Here is a 23541-nt window from a genome sequence, read left to right on the forward strand (position 1 = left end):
GCATTCAAGGCTGTACTGAAGATCTTTCTCTTCTGGCAGGTCTACTCAGTCATTGTTGTTGTTGCTTTTTCATTTTTGGCATCTTTTGCCATCATGAACACACTCTGATGATGCTTAGCCACAAGCCAGAGCATATGCAAAACCTGTCGCTAAAATACATATATTCATTGCCATGGATAACAACTTTAAAGCACATGCATTCATTCTCCCTGTGCTCTCAAGTTAGAATCCACGAGTCTCAGTCTGCAGGTAAGAAAGCAGCATTCATCCAAGACATTGAAAACTTCTCACCCAAAGTTATGCACAATTTGCTAAACTATTATGTTTTTGTACAAGGAACCAGTCCAAATCACCCTGGCCATAATAGTGCAGATTTCCCATGTATGGTTTTGAGAGATGAGCAGTGAAGAAAACTGTCAGGAAGAAAATCAATTTTCTGTAAATGTGATGCTGGAAGAGACTCCTACAGATACCATAGACTGCCAAGAAGACAAATGAATGCGCCATAGAGGAAATCAAGCCTGAACTCTCACTATAAGTGAAGATGATTAAACTGACATACGTTGGACATATGACGAGATGACATGGCTCACTGGAAAAAACTAGTTATGTCTGGAGAAGTGGAAAGCAGTAGGAAAGGAGTTCATAGTGTGACTTAGACTTTGGAGACCAGGAATCAGTTCCCTGCCTGGCCATGGAACCCTCTTGATGATCTTGTATGAGTTGCACACGATCCTGCTTCCAGCCATTAATCTGGCACAAGAAGAATGGTGGGTTACTTTTGAACTTATAGGATACTTCAGAGTGAACCCTAGTGTTTTGAAATGCACAGGTATACGATGGACAGCAGTACATGGCCCTTGAGCACTCTAACTGGAGGTCAGCTGTGACCAGCAGTGCTGCAGGATTCTAAGAGGCAGAAATGGAGACCGAAAAGGAGAAACATGTCAAGAAGAAGACACATCAAGCCAACCTAAACTGGGACTGCTTTCCATCTGGAAACCAATGTCCTCACTGTGGGAGAACATGAAGATCAAGAATAGGACTCCACAACCACCTATGGACCTGCCACCAGGACACTACACTTGGATGATCATCATCCTTAGGCTACAAGGAATCGCCTCAGTAAGTATGTAACATGTGAAAGGGATTTAGGAGTCAGACAACAAGTGAAAACAACAACAACAACAACAACAACAACAACAACATGTTTCAACAGTGTAATATGGCAGTTTAAAAAACCAATGCAATTGTAGGTCACATCAACAGGATGACTGTGTAGAGCATGACTGTGTGGAGTGCCGTTACCATCCCACTGGAGCAGTACCTATTGATCTACTCACATTTGCATGTTTTCGAAAAGCTAGGTTGGCACCAGAGCGGTACCTATTAATCTACTCACATTTTCATGTTTTCGAACAGCTAGGTTGGCAGAAGCTGGGGCTAACAGTGGGAGCACACCCTGCTCCCCGGATTCGAACTACCAACCTTTTCATCAGCAAGTTCAGCAGCTCGGCGGTTTAATCCACTGTGCCATCGGGGGCTCCAGGACACAGAGTAGTGGATTTAAATGGTAGGAAAAGAGATTCCACTTAGAATTTTCTAATGGTAAGAATAATAGATTCATAGATTCCTAGAGTTGGAAAACACCCCAAGGGTCATCCAGCTCAACCCCCTGCCATGCAGGAAAAGCACAATAAAAGTACCCCCAACAGTTGGCCACCCAGCCTCTGCCCATACATATAGCATCAAGCCTTCCACTGATGATCAGCAGTGGAGTATGTTGCCTGCCTCAGTGGGTGGTGGTATCTTCTCTGGAAGTTTTAAAGCAGAGGCTGGATGACCATCTGTCAGGAAAGCTTTGATTGGAGTCCTGGTCCTAAATTATTTATATATTGTGTAGTTCAAAGCCCTGCATTGAATTGTGCCTAGAAACAAATGAGAAGCCAATGAAGCTGGTCCGAGTGAAGAGTTGTATGATTTGCAAACCACATTCCTGACAAAAGTGTATTACAGTAATCTAAAAGCAACATATAACTTGCAAAGTCCTGCTGTGGTTTTATTAAAAAAAAATATAATCCAATAACTTTCTTATTGGTTATTGATATTTGGAAAGAAATGGTTCTTGCTAAAAGTAATTAAAAGATTAAAATTCTTTATTTTGCTCACTTTACAGTACTGATGTCTGGGCAAGAAATCTTCTATTAAAAAAACCCACACAGAGAAAGAAAGAAAGAAAAAACCCTCAAAGGCAGCAGACAAGCCGCTGGCTTCCTTCCTCAGATATCAAGAATGTACTTGGTTCCTTCACATCGTCCCAGACAACTTAAGGGAGAACCATTCAAAGACTCAAGGTTTGTGATTCTTGTTCACAGTTTATATTTAGCGTCACATTTTGCTTTGTAAATGGATGTACTAGTATATATTTTATGGTGTTTTGAACTGTTGCCTTGATGCTTTTGTTGTTGCTTTTGTGTGCCTCCAAGCTGTTTTTGACTTAGGGGGACCCTATAGCAAAGCTATCAGAGGGTTATGTTGGTAAGTTTTGTTCAGATATAGTTTGCTGTTGCCTTCCTCTGAGGCTAAGAGAGTGTGACTTGAGCATGTTTCCAACCTGATGAGTTTTGAAACCTGGTCTCCAAGACTCACCCTTCCTTCCTTCCTTCCTTTCTCTCTCCCCCCTTCCTTCCTTCCTTTCTTCCTTTCTCTCTCTCTCTCTCTCCCCTTCCTTCCTTCCTTCCTTCCTTCCTTCCTTCCTCTCTCCCTCCCCTTCCTTCCTTCCTTCCTTCCTTCCTTCCTTCCTTCCTTCCTTCCTTCCTTCCTTCAATAAGTTTTGTAAATACTGTGTAAGGAGTGGTTCAAGAGTCAATAAGTACTTTATGGTTGAATCCATAGAAGCAGAATCTGTGAATTTGGGGCATTGTTTTCATGTCAGGAGTGACTTGGGAAACTGCAAGTCGCTTCTGGTGTGAGAGAATTGGCCATCTGCAAGGACATTGCGCAGGGGACACCTGGATGTTTTACCATCCTGTAGGAGGCTTCTTTCATGTCCTTGCATGAGAAGCTGGAGCTGACAAATAGGAGCTCACCCCACTCCCCGAATTCAAACTGCAGACCTTTCGATCAGCAGTCCTGCCGACACAAGGGTTTAACCCATTGTGTCACTGATGGTCTCCTGGGGCATTGATTGCATTTGTCAACCCCCCGGGGGTCGAGAAGGGCGGGGTAGAAGTGCCCGAAATAAATAAATTAATTTATACAGAAGGGAATTCAAACTGGAAACTGGGGTAAAGGGGAAAGAAGATTTAACCCTTTGCAGACCTGATCCAGATTGAACCCTTTAAATCAGATAAATACTATGGGGTGGAAATATGTATTCACCAAATGTATTGTCGAAGGCTTTCATGGCCGGAATCACTGGGTTGTTGTAGGTTTTTTCAGGCTGTATGGCCATGGTCTAGAGGCATTCTCTCCTGACATTTTGCCTGCATCTATGGCAAGCATCCTCAGTGGTAATGAGGTCTGTTGGAACTACGACAATGGGTTTATATATCTGTGGAATGACCAGGGTGAGACAAAGGACTCTTGTCTGCTGGAGCTAGGTGTGAATGTTTAAACTGACCACCTTGATTAGCATACAATGGGCTGACTGTGCCTGGAGCAAACTTTTGTTGAGAGGTAATTAGATGTCCCTGCCTGCTTCCTCTCTGTTGTTGTGCTGTTGCAATTTTAGAGTTTTTAAATACTGGTAGCCAGATTTTGTTCATTTTCATTGTTTCCTCCTTTCTGTTGAAATTGTCCACATGCTTGTGGATTTCAATGGCTTTTCTGTGTAGTCTGACATGGTGGTTGTTGGTGTGGTCCAGGACTTCTGTGTTCTCAAATAAAATGCTATGTCCAGGCTGGTTCATCAGTTGCTCTGCTATGGCTGACTTCTCTGTTTGAAGTAGTCTGCAGTGCCTTTTATGTTCCTTGATTCGTGTTTGGGCAATGCTGCGTTTGGTGGTCCCTATGTAGACTTGTCCACCAAATTTGTTCACCAAATATTGTTGTATTACTTCACATGTTTAAAAAAATGCTATAGGAAGAATTTTCATAACGCTTATCAGAAACATGAAGTACGAATCAGAATGTCAGCTATATAGATTGTAAAAGATTCAGGGCTGATAGCAAGAAGTACATCTTCATACAGTACCTCATTAATCTGTGGAATTCATTGCCACGAGATGTAGTCAATTGTGTGCCACTGTTGACAATGCAAATAAAGGGAATCAAAATGCAGGTTTTTTTTTTTGCATTGTCCAAGTCATTCATGGCTGGAATCACTGGGTTGTTGTAGGTTTTCGGGCTATATAACCATATTCTAGAAGCATTCTCTCCTGACGTTTCACCTGCATCTATGGCAAGCATCCTCAGAGGATGCTTGCCATAGATGCAGGCAAAACATCAGGAGAGAATGCTTCTAGAACATGACCATATAGCCCAAAAACCTACAACAATCCAATTTTTTGCATCCCTAATCCAAAATTCCAAAATACTCCAGAATCCCAATCTGTCCATATGTATGGCTGAGATAGGGGCACTTTTCCTTTCTTTTTTTTTTTTTTAAATGGTTTTTATTAAGTTTTTCACAATCCACACAAGGAAAGAAGGGGAACAAAAAACAAGAAGATAGAACAGTAGGAAAGGGATAGGTGCACACAGAAAAGAACAAAGAAAAACCCACCATATCTAACTAACATCTAATACATACAAAACAGCTACTCAAACTATTCTAAAATGACTTCCACTCCAACCTCAGGATCTTTTCAAAATATTTCTTCACCTTAATTATCTATTCTTGTCCCATTGTTTTTTCAGCTTTCTTCTCATAATCATATATCAGGGACCAATCTGTCCTCCTCAAAACTCTTCCTTCATTTCTTCTCATCAAAAAAGTTAATTCGTCCATGTCTCTTATTTCTTTAATTTTCTTCCACCAGTCTTCAATACTCGGGACCTCACAATTCTTCCAATATTTGGCAAAAACCATCCTAGCCGCCGTTGTGCAGTAAGTGAATAATTTATCTTCTTTCTCATCCAATTTACAGTCATCATCTGTAAATCCCAGAAGATAATATTCCGGTTTCTTCTTAAAGCTTTTCTTTAATATTTTTTGTAATTCCTCATGAATAATAGACCAGAACTTTGTTGTTTCTTTACATGTCCACCACATGTGGTAAAAAGTGCCTACTTGCTCACTACATTTCCAGCACTTATCTGATACATTTTGATACATATGGCTCAGTCTGCTCGGAGTCAAATACCACCTATAAAACATTTTATACCAATTTTCTTTTAAATCCATAGCATATGTATATTTCAATTTTTTATTCCATATCCTTTCCCATTCCTCAAAGTGGATGGGCCTTCTTATATTTTCTGCCCATTTAATCATAGAGGTTTTCACTTGTTCTGTTTCTGTCATCCACTGGAGCAATTTATTATATAATATTGTAACCGTTTTCCTTTGTGTTTTTAGTATTCTATCCCATGTATTCTCATTCCAATCGAAACCTGTTTTTTGGTCTTGTTTAAAATAATCTTTAATTTGTAGGTAATTTAACCAAGTTATATTGCTAAATAAAGTCTTTAATTGTTCAAATGGTTTCATCTCTGTTGTTCCCTTCACCAGTATATCCTTGTATCTTGGCCATGTCCTCCATCCTAGTAGTCTTCTTTGATGCGCCTCCATTGCTGAAATCCATAATGGTGTTGTCTTATAAAAAAGAGCTTTATACCTCATCCATGTCCGTAATAGGGAGGCTCGCACGAAATGATTACCGAAATTTTTCTCCTTCACCTCTCTGTTATACCATATATACGCGTGCCATCCCACTCTTAAGTCATGACCTTCTAAATTTAGGCACTTCTCTTTGTCTAAAGTCATCCAATCCCTGATCCAGGACAGTGCGCAGGCCTCATGATAAGTCTTCAGGTCGGGAAATCCCAATCCTCCTCTTGTTTTCTTATCTATTAAGTTCACATAATTTATTCTTGGTCTTTTTCCTTTCCAAACAAATTTCATTAAGTCTTTCTTCCACTGTTTGAACAGCGTTTGACTTCTTATTATCGGTATATTCTGGAACAAAAACATAAATTTTGGTAATACATTCATTTTTATCAAGGATATTCTGCCCAGAAGAGATAGTTTCAGCCGGTCCCAGTTCTGCAAATCCTTCTGTACCTTCTTCCAAACTAATTCATAGTTATTCTTTAAAAGTTGTCCATTTCTAGCTGTGATCCAGACTCCTAGGTATCTAATTTTCTTAACACCTTCTATTCCAACCTGTTGTTGGATCTTTATTTGTTTCTCCTTATTCACATTCTTAAATAAAAGTTTAGTTTTCTTCATGTTCATCTTAAAACCTGCCACCTTTCCAAAATCTTCTATTTTGTTAATCCAGCTTTGTAGATTTTTCTCCGGGTTTTCAATTGTGCCTATTAAATCATCAGCAAACGCTCGTATTTTGTATTCAAATTTACCAATTTTTGCTCCTTTAATCTTTTCATCTTCTCTGATTTTCTTCATCAGGATCTCCACTGCCATAACAAAAATTAATGGAGAGAGTGGACAACCTTGTCTCATGCCTTTCGTGATTTCAAATTCTTGAGTCACTTGCCCATTCACTTTTACCTTAGCTTTTTGAAATTCATAAATAGCATTAATTGCATTGTTAAATTTCTCTCCCATGTCCAGCTCTTGTATCAAAATCTTGAAGAAGTCCCAATTCAAATTGTCGAATGCTTTCTCAGCATCTATTGACAAAAGGGCAAATTCTTTTTGATGATTAATCTCATAATATTCCAAAAGGTCTAGAATGTTGCGTATGTTTTCTTTCATATGTCTATTTGGAAGAAAACCTGTTTGTTCTTCGCCAATCCACTTGCTTAAAAAAAGTTTTAATCTTGTGGCCATAATATTTGCAAACAGTTTATAATCCATATTTAACAAGGAGATCGGCCTGTAATTTTTGATATCATTTTCCAGTGATCCTTCTTTATGTATCACAGTTATTTCTGCCTCCTTCCAGGAGTCTGGAACCTTTCGATATTTTAAAGCTTCGTTCGCTATAACTTTAAAAATGGGTATCAAACTTTTCCTTTCTTATGCTTCAGTGTACATCAGTGTTGTTTCATGCATGCAATTATTAAAAACATTATGCATAAAATTACCTTCAGGCTAGGCATGTAAGATATATAGGAAATATAAATGAATTTTGAGTTTAGACTTGTATCCCAACTCCAATATATGCAAATGCAGGTATTCCAAAATTTGAAAAAAAAATCCGGAACGCTTCTGCTTCTAAACATTTAAGATAAGGGATACTTAACCTGTACTGCATTAATATGGGGCACGCACAAATCTGCTGCTAATAACACAACTATAGCATATAAATGAGGAATCACATGTGTTGTGATAAGAGCCTGTTATGCTAATGCAGTTCTCTGGGGATGGACTGGAACCGATGAATTTAATTCAGCAACACTTTCCCACTCACATTCCCCTTTGAAGTTTCTTTGCTTGGCAACTGTTACTTTAGGATGGAATGCCCTGGGAAGCGGAAGTATTCTCCCACTGATTTTTACCCATTACTGATGTAACCTTTTAAAACACAATAAAGCCCTGAACAGTTTCGGCCCAGCTTACCTGTCTGAACATATCTCCTCCTATGAACCATCGCAGAGATTAAGATCATCTGGGTAGGCCCTGCTCTTGGTCCTGCCTCCGTCACAGATGCATCTGGTGGGAAAGAGAAACAGGGCCTTCTCAGTGGTGGCCCCTCAGCTGTGGAATTCCCTCCCTAGGGATAATAGAGCAGCTCCCTCCCTCCTGGTCTTCAGAAGCAAAGTGGTGGAGGCTTTTCTTTGGAGGCTTTTAAACAGAGGCTGGATGGCCATCTGTCGGGGGTGCTTTGAATGCAATTTTCCTGCTTCTTGGCAGGGGGTTGGACTGGATGGCCCATGAGGTCTCTTCCAGCTGTATGATTCTATGATTCCATGAAAACCTGGCTCTAGGGCCAAGCCTTTGGACATGAATCTGTGGTGCAATATTAACATTCAAATATGTGGAATTGGTCTTTCGAACAGCCCCAGATTATGATTGAGGATGGCATGATTTTGATAGTGAATACAAAGTTTTAATGTGCATTTAATTTTAATTTTTTAACTTAAGTGTATATATATATTCTAGCCTTCTCCTGCCACGTGTTGCTGTCACCCAATCTGTGTATATGTGTCTTGTGTGTATATATGTGTGTGTATATGTTGTTGTTCATTCGTTCAGTTGTCTCCGACTCTTCGTGACCTCACGGACCAGCCCACGCCAGAGCTCCCTGTCGGCCGTTACCACCCCCAGCTCCCTCAAGGTCAGTCCGGTCACTTCAAGGATGCCATCCATCCATCTTGCCCTTGGTCGGCCCCTCTTCCTTTTGCCTTCCACTTTCCCCAGCATAATTGTCTTCTCTAGGCTTTCCTGTCTCCTCATGATGTGGCCAAAGTACTTCAACTTTGTCTCTAGTATCTTTCCCTCCAGTGAGCAGCCGGGCTTTATTTCCTGGAGGATGGACTGGTTGGATCTTCTTGCAGTCCAAGGCACTCTCAGCACTTTCCTCCAACACCACAGCTCAAAAGCATCGATCTTCCTTCGCTCAGCCTTCCCTAAGGTCCAGCTCTCACATCCGTAGGTGACTACAGGGAATACCATGGCTTTGACTAGGCGGATCTTTGTTGCCAGTCTGATGTCTCTACTCTTTACTATTTTATCAAGATTGGACATTGCTCTCCTCCCAAGAAGGAAGCGTCTTCTGATTTCCTGGCTACAGTCTGCATCTGTGTGTATATATTTATGTATATATATGTGTGTGTTTATATGTGGTTTTTCACATGCATTTTAATGTATTTTTTATTTTTTGGCTTTTTAAGTCTTTTCCACTTTGTTTTCAGTGTTTTTATGAGTGACAGTCACTCATTGGCCTGATATGTGTATTGAATCCAAAATTGGTGTCAATTCGTCAAGTGGTTTTTGAGTTATGTTAATCCCACAAACATTTTTATTTATATAGATATAATAGAAGTTATTTATTTGTTTGTTTATTTATTTATTGTGCAATAATAAATTAATTAATTAATTAGCTAAGCAGTACTTCATCAGAGACAGTCCTCCCTAAGAGCCATATCCACTGTTTTAGCATGGTGAGATGTGTTCCAACTGAGCATGCATACTCAGCAGCAGAGTAGCATAGCGCAAGGGCAGATGTCTTCTCTGTGTCTGGTTATGATCCCCAGGTTGTGCCAGTCAGCTTTCGTATGATGTTGTTTCTAGCACCCACTTTTTGCTCCAATGGGATTCCTTCCCAGGTCATCCTCAGAGCCCGGGATGCCACTTCTGGAGTGAGAGAATCTGCCGTCTATGAAGATGTTGCCCAGGGGACAACCGAATGTCTTGCAATCCTGCGAGGAGGCTTCTCTCCTCTCCAATAGAGGACTGTCTTGCGGCAACACCAGAGTCACTCCAAGTGGCCAAATACTGGTCAAAGGACGTTTAATCAACTACCAAGCTTGCAAACTTTGTGTTTCGTCTGTTTGTTTGTTTGTTTTGTTAAAAATGTAATACAAATGTCTGGTTGCTCCTGACACGATAAATAAATAAATAAACAAATAAATAAAATCAGAGACAGTCAGGGTATTTGTTCTCTTATGTTCCCCTAGAATGGATTAAGCACTGGCCATTTGCCACTTTATTCAGAAAAAGAGATACCGTAGTTCCTTTTTTGAAGAGTTAGGGCACAGTCCTTACACCAATCTATTAGGGCTGGGCTATTCGTTTTGTTAATTCGTTAATTAGTTAAAAATTCGTTATTTTTTGAATTACGAAACGATAACAAAACTTTTTTTTTAACCTGGAAGTGTTTTTAAATATCGAAACGGCAGGCGCCAAAAAATTTTGTATTTCCGTCCATTTCGGAAATACGTAAGATGGCCGCCTGCCGATGCTTGCTGGGAGCTCTGCCGGCTGAGCAAGCGAGGGAGAGGGCGAGCGAGAGGGGCGAGCGAGCGGCGACGGTGAGAGCCATTCAGCTGTAAAACTCTCTGCCCCACAGAAGAGCATGCAACATAACCATGGAAAAGTAGATGTTAAAGAATATTAGCAGTTTCTTGGTAACTGAAGACCATGTGACTCACCATTCCAAATGTTGCCCACTACCAGTTGTGCCCTGAGAATTGCATTCTGCCAGCGAGAGGGGTGAGCGAGCGGAGAGCGAGAGGGGCGAGCGAGCGGAGAGCGAGAGGGGCGGGCGAGCGGAGAGCGAGAGGGGCGGGCGAGCGGAGAGCGAGAGGGGCGGGCGAGCGGAGAGCGAGAGGGGCGGGCGAGCGGAGAGCGAGAGGGGCGGGCGAGCGGAGAGCGAGAGGGGCGGGCAAGCGGAGAGCGAGAGGGGCGGGCGAGCGGAGAGCGAGAGGGGCGGGCGAGCGGAGAGCGAGAGGGGCGGGCGAGCGGAGAGCGAGAGGGGCGGGCGAGCGTAGAGCGAGAGGGGCGGGCGAGCGGAGAGCGAGAGGGGCGGGCGAGCGGAGAGCGAGAGGGGCGAGCGAGCGTAGAGCGAGAGGGGCGAGCGAGCGGAGAGCGAGAGGGGCGAGCGAGCGGAGAGCGAGAGGGGCGAGCGAGCGGAGAGCGAGAGGGGCGAGCGAGCGGAGAGCGAGAGGGGCGAGCGAGCGGAGAGCGAGAGGGACTCAAACAATGATGGATCTGGACCACACTTGGCAAAAGCACTCAATATACACCGAAATATGAACATGAACACAGATGGAGTTTGCGGGAAATAGACCTTGACATTTGGGAGTTTTAGTTACGGGGATTTATGGTTCACCTGCAATCAAAGAGCGTTCTGAACCCCACAAGCGGCGAGCGAGAGGGGCGAGCGAGCGGCGAGCGAGCGAGAGGGCCCGCCAGAGTGAGTGCCTGCCTTCCCTCCTTAATAATAATTTAAATTTAATAATAATAATTGTAATATTTCTCCTCCCTATTCTACTAAATTAATAATTAAATTTAAAAAATATTTTAAAAATATTGAAAAAAAAGGGCGCCATCTTTACAAAATGTTTTGTAAATATTTACGAAATTTCGTAAATACCGAACTTTTTTGGGGGAAAATTTTGTAATTATTTTAAATAACGAAACAAAAAAACACCCCAATTACAAAACGATTACAAAACCAAATTTTTGCGTTGTTACCCAGGCCTACAATCTATGATTCACTACAATAAGATGTAGTGATACCTGCCAACTTGCATGGCTTTCAAAGAAGAGCAGATAAATGAATGGCTTCTAGTATCAAACACAGGCTAGCTTTCTACATCAGTTACAAGGTACCTAAGATGGAGCATGCCATTGTGTTCATATCATGTCCCCAGCCTTCCCATTGACAAGTTTTTCTTGCTGGAAAAGATAGACTGATATAAAATGGCTCCTCTTATGCTTTTGCTCTTGTGTACCATAATCATTGGGACGGGCAGGGGCAATAAATCCACTTTAGTGGTTCTATACTATTTAAGTTTCCCTATTTCACTCAGAAAAATTGCACAAGAAGAAACAGCAATATCAAGAATTGATTTCTGTTCTCTTGGTGACAGATCCACCAACTATTAAGGCTGTCAGAGCGAAAACCAGAGAGGCTCCTATATGGTGAATATATGTTGTGTAGAAGAGGGAATTTCAACTGATGGTGCTTGTCATAAGAAGCAGAACCTGTTGAAACTCCCTCTTCTAAATAACCATTAAGGTAGAGGTGTCTTCTTCATTTTCCACTCTGTTGTAGTAGATGCTGAAATACTGTCCCTTGGTTACCAATGAAGGGTCAAGAAGTTTAAAACTATTAGATGTTTCACTAGCTGAAATGTTCTAAGAACGGTTATCCAAAAAGTATGTTTTCTAAGCTCTGAAAAACTTCTATATCTCATTTCCCAAAGTTCTCAATCTTTCATGATGCAGCTGTCAAGTGATAACCCATATTGAGCCATTATTAAGTTGTTAGACGCACAAACACACACACACATCCTGGTATTTTTTTAATGCTGAAAGCCCATTCTGTAAATTAATCAGTGCTACTGTGTGCATTTGCTCAGGCAAGGACACCTTTGCATTCATTGTGTTCTTCTTTATACATCCATAGGTCACCATGCTGGTTCAGAATTGTGCTTGGATTTCCTGTGTAATACTTGCATGTCACATCATGCTACAGGTATTTGGTCAAGGTAAGGCAAAATTTCAACAATGTTTTTCAGATCATGTACTAAAGTGTCAAGATGTGGATTATTTGATTACCAGTTATTTCCCATGATATATGTTGTAGTGTGCCTTTAAGTTGTGTCTAACATATTGTGATCCTGGGGTATCCTAAGGCGTAGAGTGTATGACTCACCCAAGGTCACTGAGTGGGTTTCTTTGGATAAGCGGGGGATTGATTCCTAGCCTCTATTATGCTTGCCCAGAAGTAAATCTGGATTTGGATGCATGGACAAACTGACACCACTTTACTTTCTCTCTTTTCTCCTTTTCTCCATTTATTGAATGGAAGTTGTCATCCACTCCATCACACTAGAGAAAAAATCCACTTAAAATCCGATTTCTGCCTCCTGCAGAATTCTGGGGTTTGTATTTTAGTGAGGCTGTTAAAGGCTCCTCCATAAACTACAAACCCCAAAATACTGCAGGAGGCAAAAACTGGATTTTAAGTGGATTTTTTTTCTCTAGTGTAAACAAGAGTGGAGAAGAAAAGCCAGCCAGATCTCATATTGGTAGTCTATTTGTTGTGTTTATGAGGATTTCTGGGAGAGGAAGTCCAATAGTTCTGATGGACCAAAGCTTTACCATCTTTGTTAAGTACAAACTACGCCATGGTCCTTTTACTGGCCCTTGATTCCATCTGCAACCCAAATGTCCTACTGCTCCTGTGATGGGAACAATTACACCCTCACTTCTATGGAGAAGAAGAGGTAGTGTGTCCTGTCTTTGATAGGCTGGACACTTTATGCAATTTTACCAGTGTGTTGTAGTGGTTTGAATGTTGGATAATGGCACTGGGAGATGAGGGTTAGGAACCCTCTTGGCCATGGAAACCCAAGGGAGGACATTGGACAACTCATATTATCTAAGCAGAGGGCAAAGGTAGACCTCATTTGAACAAATTCTGCTATGAAGTAGACCTTAGGGTTGTCATAACTAAAATAAAAAAATACTTGAAGGCACACAGGAATAGTGTGGAATTTTAGAAAAATCATCCTTGTGAAGGCAAATGCTTTCTTAAAACTGTGAGAAAATATCTCATTGGAAAGGAAGAAAAGCCATGCAGGTTTTACTGAGGATAAGGCAAGTGAGAATTGTATTGTCGAAGTCTTTCATTGCTGGAATCACTGTGTTCTTGTAGGTTTCTCGGGCTATATGGCCATGTTCTAGAAGCATTCTTTCCTGAAGTTTCATCTGCATCTATGGCAAGCATCCTCAAAACTTCTGAGGATGCTTGCCATAGATGCAGGTGAAACGGCAGGAGAAAATGCTTCTAGAACATGGCCATATAGCCTGAAAAACCTACAACAACCAAGTGAGAATTTTCAGCCATTTCACAGATGTAACAAGGACATATGGTCAAGAATATTTGAGTGTGGTCAGGATGGCAAAAGTTATTAATCACGAAGAACTGACAAGCTATAAGAAGTTGCAATAGTTTGCCTTTTACTAACATGAGGAAAAAATGAGATTTCACCCTCTCCTTTCTTTTCAGTTGAATGCAACTCACTTTTGCACTTTAAAGCTAGCTTGCAGCAATGGATCTTAACTGAGGTCTAAGTAGGAGAGAGAAAGTGGGATATTTTAGGAGCAGTTAAAAGAGTGGGGTGGCAAAATATTTCATTGGGACATCCCCTGTCAAACTGGAAGAGCTGGAGGATGTGATAAATTTCTAACAATGTATGAGCTCAGCAGAGATGTACACCACAATATTATAATGCCATTCAAAGGGGTTGCATCTTGGATAACAGGACATTGGAGTAGTCTTTGCTGTCATATTCAGCTGCCAACATTCTTGGCTCTTCATTTTGGGGATCCCAGAGTGACAACCAAGGACTGGGCTGTACAAGCTGAGTGGAAAACAGCCTCTATTTATCAAGAAATGAATCCTCTTTTTGTTCTGCCGGCTGTCCCTATTTCTCCTCCAGCTTGGACTGATGCAACTGGATCCTGTGGATTCTTGTCTGCAGGAAGAGTGACCCTTCTTTTCTATTTTGGCCATGGCACTCTGAATCTTGGCTTTGTTTTTCCTGCAAAACAATTTCCTTGGAGGAAGCAGGAAGGCTTATCTCTAAAAGGTTAAACTACACAGATGTGGCCTTGAGTCAGTTGCTATGTTCTCTGGGAACCACAGGACATGGATCAAGACCAAAGGCCTGCTTTTCTAATCCAAAGTTTTGTATCCCACATTGGTCCACCAGAGGTTTATGAGAATCCCACAATGTAGATCCCACTCCATACATCAGTTAACAAAACCTCTGATAAAGAAACACTTTTTTGCAAATCCCTTTTACTCTTGCCCATCTCTCCTTCTCCCCCCTTGTCTTCTGTCCAACACTGACATTGGGAAAATCTCTTTACTTGGAGATATCTGGGATTGCATATTAGACCTTGAATTCATATTCAAGGTCTAATATGCAATCCCAGATATCTCCAAATTACCAAATTACAGTCTAATCCATGCATCCACATGACTAGTAGCCATTATTTTATTTATCTGCGTCTGACAAAATATGTCATCTCTAAGCCTTTTCTCGATCCTCCAGGTAATTCTATAATTCTATAGAGGTTGTCCATAGGATCATTCTGAATCACCTAGCAATGCTTAGAGTTCTTCAATGAGACTCTAGGGCAGGCATGGGCAAACTTTGGCCCTTCAGGTGTTTTGGACTTCAACTCCCACAATTCCTAACAGCCAGTGGGAGTTGACATCCAAAACACCTGGAGGGCCAAACTTTGCCCATGCCCGATCTATGGGATGCTTCTGCTAGAAGTTATTCACTCACTACCTATGCATTTATGCAAAGTTCTGGAACATCTCTCCTGGGGATGTGGGGTTCATACTTTGCTCATTCCTTCCAAGGGGAAAACCAATTCATTCCCAATTCATTCCCCCTTCCAAGGGGGAAACCAATTCATTGCCAATTCATTCCCAATTAGCACAACAGTATTAAAGTGGGATGTGCCTAGTTTGTATGATAGCATCAATGCGAAAGTACAAAAAATACCTTTGCTTTGAAAGATGTTGCCATTTCTCTTCCAGGGTCAAACCGATTAAAGCTGACAGTCTTGTCAGAAGACAGGTTACAGATGAAATGGAAAGAAACAGAGGGAAACACAAATGGGTACAAAGTGCGTGTGAAGCCAATGGCAGGTATGTGATAAGAAGAGATGGGAGTGCAATTCTTCTTGAAAGGATACAGGCTCTACTTGCAGTTCTTTACATCAAAATAAACCAAAAAGTTAATTCTACGGGGGTCCCTGGATGAGTTTAGGAATTTGTGGGATCTTAAGCAAATCTCTCTCCTCCCTCCTGTGCTTGGGTTGCTTTTAAGGCTTTTAGGAATATTCAGAAATATTCTCATGGAAGACATGTTAAGACAACTGACAAGATTTTTTTTACCCCTAAGCAAGAGCTTAAGTTTGGGGGCATGTAGGGAGGTGTTAAGGTCAGAGTAAACCTGAGGGCTGCAATGCCACCCATGGATGACAGCTCCCTCCCTTTAACTACATGAACATGGTTTTTAATTGTTTGAAAGAATCACTGGTAAATGCACAATGTAATTATGAATTTAAGATTTGATTGGACCACGGTATGTACACAAAGATTTTTTTCCTTCATTTAAATTACATACCTAAGGAGTTCACAAACATTGTCAACAACATCTATAAACAATTATTTGTGTATTTAGACACTTCTGAGATGTCTCTGGAGCCAGCATGGTATAGTCAGTGGTTTGAGTGTTGGATTACAACTCTGCAGGGCAGGATTCAAATTGCTACGCACACATGAAAACCTAATGGATGACCTGGGCAAGTCGCATCCCCTCAGCCCCAGAAAACCCTGGCATTGGCTCACCTTAGAATTGCCATAATTTGGAAATAGGTTGAAAGCATACATCAACAACAAGTCGTTGCTGATCTCTTTTTTCAATAGAGTTACAAGCTGAGTAGATGAAGGGAACGCCGAGGATGTCACGTATCTGGATTTCAGTAAGGCCTTCAACAAGGTTCACCATGACCTTCTTGCAAACAAACTAGTCAAATGCAGGCTAGGCAAAACTACGGTTAGATGGACCTGTAACTGGTTAAGTGAACGAACCCAACGAGTGCTCAACAATGTTTTCTCTTCATCCTAGAAAGAAGTGATGAATGGAGTGCTGCAGGGCTTAGATGAAGGGTTAGAAGGCAGGATCACCAAGTTTGCAGATGACACCAAATTGGGAGGGATAGCCAATACTCCAGAGGACAGGAGCAGAATTCAAAATGATCTTAACAGATTAGAGAGATGATGCCTGGCTTGACAGCAGTACGTGTGAAAAAGATCTTGGTGTTCTTGTGGACAACAAGTTAAACATGAGCCAACAATGTGATGTGACAGCTAAAAAGCCAATGGGATTTTGGCTTGCATAAATAGGAGTATAGTGTCTAGTTCCAGGGAAGTCATGCTACCCTTCTATTCTGCCTTGGTCAGACTATACCTGGAATCACACTGCATCCAATTCTGGGCACCACAATTGAAGGGAGGCATTGACAAGGTGGAATGTGTCCAGAGGAGGGTGACTAAAATGATCAAGGGTCTGGAGAACAAGCACTATGAGGAGCAGCTTAAAGAGCTGTGCATGTTTAGCCTGCAAAAGAGAAGGATACGAGGAGACATAATGGCCATGTATAAATATGTGAGGGGAAGTCATAGGGAGGAATGAGCAAGCTTGTTTTCTACTCCCTGGAGACTAGGACATGGAACAATGGCTTCAAACTACAGGAAAGAAGATTCCACCTGAACATGAGGAAGACCTTCCTGACTGGGAGAGCTGTTCAGCAGTGGAACTCTCTGCCCCCGAGTGTGGTAGAGCTCTTTCTTTGGAGGCTTTTAGGCAGAGGCTGGGTGACCATCTGTTGGGGGTACTTTGAATGCAATTTTCCTGTTTCTTGACAGGAGGTTGGACTGGATGGCCCACAAGGTCTCTTCCAACTTTATGATTCTATGATTCTATGTCTCTGCTGCTCTTAGGAAACTCTTAGAATCATAGAATCAAAGAGTTGGAAGAGACTTCATGGGCCATCCAGTCCAACCCCCTGCCAAGAAGCAGGAATATTGCATTCCAATCACCCCTGACAGATGGACATCCAGCCTCTGTTTAAAAGCTTCCAAAGAAGGAGCCTGCACAGCAACCTTCTCCAGATGTGTGCTGCCATCCAGAACGGTTGAGCTCTAACTTCTATGATCCCCAGACAGCATGATGGAAATTGTAGTAAAAAACATTCATAAGCTAATGTGAATTCTGTGTTCAACCCTACAGTTTTGGAATTTGCTTTGCAGCTCAAATTGTTACCCCCTCTTTTTTAACAGTAAGAAAAATCTGGAAAACACGCAGACCTTTCATTCCAGTATTTTAAGTTAATAACAGGTCTGCAAAATCAGATATGCACCTCTTCTGGAAGCCTTCCAATATTTCAGTGGGCTTTATGACATTCCTGATGTGTGAAATAGATTCCTAGTGATGTAATTAACCAACTGCTTGATCGTGTTTATCTTTTTTAAAAAGAGATGTTCATGAAGAAATGAAAGGTGTTAATATTTATGTCTATCATGTTAGCTATGAAATGCAAAAGCTGATGTCTGTAAGAACGGAAGAGTTGATTGCTCCGTCTCATTGACTCCTGAGCCAAATGTTCTCTGAGTTTGATTTTTGCCTCAAATATAAAAATTTAGAAAGGACGATTCTGATTGCAAAAACTGTAACTTCTTCCATTTTTCATGATGGTTTGCAACCACTCAGAATTTTTATTTCCTGTGACTACTTCAGATGGATTTTATTTTCTTATATAATCTCTTATTGAGCGATCCTAGCCAGTGAGGAATCATATACGCTACGTGATGATGTTGCAAATCTATGGAGCCAGATAGAAATACTGCTGTGCTGACATTATGGAGGACAAGGAAGGTTATGGAAAAAAATGTTGTTTTTACTAGCTGCATAGATGATCCTAGCCAATCAGGGACCAGATGTTTCCAAATATGTTTTAGAGTGATATAAGGATGACCCTTTTTGGGGTGCATTGCATCAACTTTCAGAAAAGATGATCACCCTTTTCAATATTCCATAATATAAAAGATACATATGTATCTAGTTCCTTGATTTTCCTGATAGGAAACCAGAGAAGGTCTGGAATTTATTTCAGAGTTCGAAAGCATTTCATATAGGCTCGGTGCGCAAATAATAAGACTCTGTACCATCGTACCTGAGCATTTGTGTATGTCCAGACCAGCCTACTAGTCACCTTGAATTTAAGATTACTTACATTGAGTTTTTGGAAGATAAGAAAATAGATAGGCAAGTCAGGGATGTGATGATTCCTTTGAAGTCATGTCATAAAGGTCAATATAGGACGTACCATTGTTGTACATATATATTGACTGTTTGAGGACTGAAACATCCATTGAGATATAAAGGTGCTTGTTGATAAAGTTATTGTCCTCCCAACACTACTATATGCCTGTGAAATGTGGACTGTCTACAGACATCACACTCAACTTCTAGCACTATTCCATCAACGTTGCCTCCGAAAAATCCTACAACTCTCTTGGGAAGACAGGTGGAGAAACATCAGTGTGCAAATAAGAAGCAAAGACCACTAGCACTGAAGCGATGCTCCTCCGCCATCAACTCTGCTGGACTGACCACGTTATCCAAGTGCCCGATCACCATCTTGCAAAACAGTTACTATACTTCCAACTCAAGAATGGGAAACATAATGTTGGTGGACAGGAAAAGAAATTCAAAGATGAGCATAAAGCCAACTTTAAAAACTGTGGCATAGACACTGAGAACTGGGAAGCCCTGGTCAACTGGAGGTCAGCTGTGACCAGCAGTACTGCATAATTCGAAGAGGCACAAATGGAGGGTGAAAAGGAGAAACGTGCCAAGAGGAAGATGCGTCAAGCCAACCCTGACCAAAACCACCTTCCACCTGGAAACTGATGCCCTCACTGCGGGAAAACATGCAGGTCAAGAATAGGGCTCCACAGTCACCTACTTACCCACCACCAGGACACTGAACTTGGAGGACAATCTTACTCTGACAACAAGGGATCGCCTAAGGAAGGAAGGAAGGAAGGAAGGAAGGAAGGAGCAAAGACCACCAGCACTGAAGTGATGCTCCTATGCTATCAACTCCTCTGGACTGGCCACATTGTCCAAATGCCCAATCACTGTCTCCCAAAGCAGTTATATACTCCCAACTCAATAATGGGAAATGTAATGTTGGTGGACAGGAAAAGAGATTGAAAGATGGGCTTAAAGCCAACCTTAAAAACTGTGGCATAAACACAGAGAACTTGGAAGCCTTGGCCCTTGAGTGCTCTAACTGGAGGTCAGCTATGACCAGCAGTGCTGCATAATTTGAAGAGGCATGAATGGACGGTGAAAAGGAGAAACACGCCAAGAGGAAGGCACATCAAGCCAACCATGACTGGGACCACCTTCCATCTAGAAACTGATGTTCTTACTGTGGTCAGATCAAGAATAGGGCTCCACACTGATGGACCCACCGCCAAGACACTTGGAGGACCATCATCCTTGGGCTAAGAGTGATTGCCTAAGTAAGTAAGTAAGTAAGTAAGTAACCAACTAACTAACTAACTAACTATATATACACAGTGTAAGGTCCATTTGGCTATGACCATTAACAGGAAAAGCAGAGGAAGCAATAACAATCTATTATTTGGGGATTTGCTGTAACTGAAAAACAGAATATCTTCCACAGTGGGTATGTACTGGGTATGATTTATAACCCATGAGCAACTAACTGGGCATACAAGCCTTTATAAGGATGATTCTGGAGGAATCTTCAATTCTGACAAAGGAATGTTATGCGCTGGCTAATCCTACTGCTTGTTAAAAATAACAAGCAGTGGGATTTTCCTTGAATCAGATGGTTAATCTGCCAAAATCCCTGACAGAAAACAATCCCATGCTCCCTGTGAGGATAGCTAGAGAGGCATAAGATGCTACAGGCCTCTCTAAAGATTGTGCATTATTAAATATTTAAGGTGCATGCTTATATCACCATCTCAGTTTTGAACGATCTAACCTTCATCACTCCTCTGTCCTATTCCAGGTGACTCTGAACAGGAAGTCATGTTGAAAACCAAGACAGCTAAAGTGACTGTGGGGGGACTGAGTCCCACAAAAGAGTACACCTTACAAATCTACGTCTTGAATGGTTCTCAGGAGGCTCTCTTTGTTAAGAGGAGATTTGTGAGTAAGTGTGTTTCTACAAAATAATTTCTAGATGTCTTAAATGTATGAGATGGCTAGAAAGATAAGTGGCTCCATTATATTGCTTAAGCCACTTTAAGCCACTGCTCATAGGGCTTGTTCTCCAGACCCTTGAGCATTTTAGTTGCCCTCCTCTGGACACATTCCAGCTTGTCAACATCTCCCTTCAATTGTGTTGCCCAGAACTGGACACAGTGTGATTCCAGGTGTGGTCTGACCAAGGCGGAATAGAGGGGTAGCATGACTTCCCTGGATTTAGACACTAGACTCCTATTGATGCAGGCTAAAATCCCATTGGCTTTTTTTTTTGCTGCTGCATGACATTGTTGGCTCATGTTTAACCTGTTGTCCATGAGGACTGCAAGATCTTTTTCACACGTATTGCTCTCAAGCCATGCACCCCCAATTCTGTATATTTGCATTTCATTTTTTCTGCCAAATCTTGCATTTGTCTCTGTTGAACTTCATTTTGTTGGTTTTGGCCAATCATCTCTCTAATCGGTTCAAATTGTTCTGAATTCTGCTCCTGTCTTCTGGAATATTGGCTATCCCTCCCAATTTGGTGTCATCTGCAAACTTGATGATCATGTTTTCTAATCCTTCATCTAAGTAATTAATAAAGATGTTGAACAGAACCAATGCTAGATCATACTTCACTTTCAGTACTGTAACACATTTTGGGAAAATAACAAGTTGTGCAATTGCTTGTCTTGCCCACAGAGTCAGGGCTCCTACTAGAGGACTGGCCAATAGTGAGGGAACACTGACAATAACCTTGGAAGTAGTATCCATATATAAGAGAAGCTTTGCTGGATTAGATCAATGACATTAGAACCTGATCTCTCCCTTATTTGGTTTCTAGTTTCCTACGCAATGTTGATCCACTTCCAGTGAGTATCATAAGTTAAACTGGGTTAATCTGGCTTTTCTTCATATCAGTCAAAGTTTAGGGATGCACCTGAGTTTGCTTGAAATTCTGGAGTGTTCTACAAATTTGGGGCAATGTGAACACTTCAAATGAGTCTGGTTCAGACTGGTCCACTGTTCATACATGACACCATCACCATCACCTTTTCCCCTTGCTCATCTCAGCTTGTCAAAATCCATGAAATACAGAAGGGCACACAGCTTTTGATTGGTTGACATCATGACTAGCTCTGATTTGCTCATGTTTTTCTATTTGCAGTAGACGAATTGAAGAATCTCTCCCAAGCAAGAAGCAATAGACGGCATCCAACAAGTGCCCCGGAAAAGGCAGAGACATTGTTGGGGGTCACAACAGCTCAATATATTCTAGAGACGTATACCACTTCAGCAGCTGTCAGTGAAGTCTCAACTTTGATAAGTATGTTTGGGGCTCAAGGGATCTAAACTTGGGCTGAAGGTTTAAGATGTTAAGCTTAACATTTAGGCTATTATTTTGGGGTTGGATCTGAAGCCCTTCTTATTGATTTTGGAGATGGGAGGTAAAAAAACTTTTGGAGAAAAAATGGTATGTGTCAGTGTGTTTTCTCCAAGTGTTGTGTGTGAGAGAGTGTGGGAGATGCAGTGCAGTTCCCAAACCTCAAGAGGTTGCCCATTCTACTCTATATCATGATATAATATTCTGATGAACAGTTTTGGGGGGGAAAGCAACAAGTAAGGAGCAAGGGAATTGCCAGCAAATGTTATTATTCTGACAAAATTCACTTTCACCCAAAGGGGACCTCAGAGTTTACAGCTTGTGAATATAGAAATATCTCTATAAAGCAGAGTGCAAAAGGATTGGTGCAATATGAACTTCTGGTAGAGAAAGGAAAAAAATATTCAAGATGCTCTTGTTGGGGGAAAAAGAAAACTACAATATTTATTGTCTCAGAAAATCCATCTTGAGATAGAAAAGAGATAGAGTGCTATTGCGCAACGCTGCTAATGCGCTATAGCAATGCATTATTCCTATTGATGTTTCAGCATTTTTGCATAATGTTGTCACAGGATTGTTATGATGTGAGGTCATTGAATAAGGGGTTTTTTTCCTGTTGTGAAAATAATCTGTTAATAACCACTTTGTGTGTGGATTTCTCATAGCACTTCCTGTGAAGTCTTGTCTCTGCCTTCTCCTCTCCTTTGCTTAAGTTTCCCCTGTTTATAGGCCTTCTCAATAGTGTAGATAACGTCCTTTATATTCGTTTTTGGGTGGAACTTAAAATCCCCCCAGAGACCAGTCTTAGTTGGTCTATTCCTTTCTCTGTATAGACCTCTCTTGCTGAATTCCTCCCTCTTTTCTACAGTAGAGCTACTGTGATTTAGGCTTGGGATTGTCTGGTAATCCTATGCCCAAGCAATTCAAACAGGCATTCTTAGCTGCTGCAATTAGCACTATTAATATACCAACAGTCCAAAGGACAACAGAAGCTTTTGGCCAGTCTAAACTTCACAGGAGACAGATTGTAAGCAACAACTTATAATCCATCACTTTGCACCAGAGACAAGAGAGACTTTTCAAAGACCTTAGAAAGATGACTGCAATCAGCAAAATCTCCTTTTGTAATGTATTGTTTTAAGTTACCTTATGATAGTCCCAGATGGAGTTAACCCTTTATTCATCTTGTTTCAGTAAACCTATTTGGTTATCTTTTCACTTTGCCTAAAGTGCCTCTGTGTTAAAGGGTCTTAACCTTAGCAGAAGGTATCAGATAGCCCAGAGTAAAGCCAAACAATATAGTTTTCCCAAAGGCTCGGGCATGCCATCACACTTTCTTCTATTAACGATCCACTAATGTTCATGGTGTAGGTATAGCCAGCTAGTTCCTACCTCTAGGATTCTAAAGGACATCTCTTGCAGAAAAGCTCCAGATCATTTCTAGTATTACAGTGGGGAGATGACTGTTTTACTATATTTAATCCTCTTTTGACCCTTGCTTCTGATTTCTCTCTTTTTTCTGTTATATTGTCAAA

General features: G+C 41.3%; 1 protein-coding gene across 1 annotated transcript in view; it reads left to right on the forward strand.

Moving 5' to 3' along the window:
- Positions 1-2287: 2287 nt before the first annotated feature.
- The window catches only part of COL20A1 (collagen type XX alpha 1 chain), a 184717-nt gene continuing 163463 nt past the window's right edge, over positions 2288-23541 (forward strand). Inside the window, exons 1-5 of the mRNA XM_067468230.1 lie at positions 2288-2354; positions 12207-12288; positions 15363-15473; positions 20444-20587; positions 21791-21949. Coding sequence (XP_067324331.1) covers positions 12213-12288; positions 15363-15473; positions 20444-20587; positions 21791-21949 — 490 coding nt within the window. The 5' untranslated portion in view covers positions 2288-2354; positions 12207-12212. The remainder of the gene's footprint in view (positions 2355-12206; positions 12289-15362; positions 15474-20443; positions 20588-21790; positions 21950-23541) is intronic.

The sequence above is a fragment of the Anolis sagrei genome, chromosome 4 (assembly GCF_037176765.1).
Source record: "Anolis sagrei isolate rAnoSag1 chromosome 4, rAnoSag1.mat, whole genome shotgun sequence".
Lineage (NCBI taxonomy): Eukaryota > Metazoa > Chordata > Lepidosauria > Squamata > Dactyloidae > Anolis > Anolis sagrei.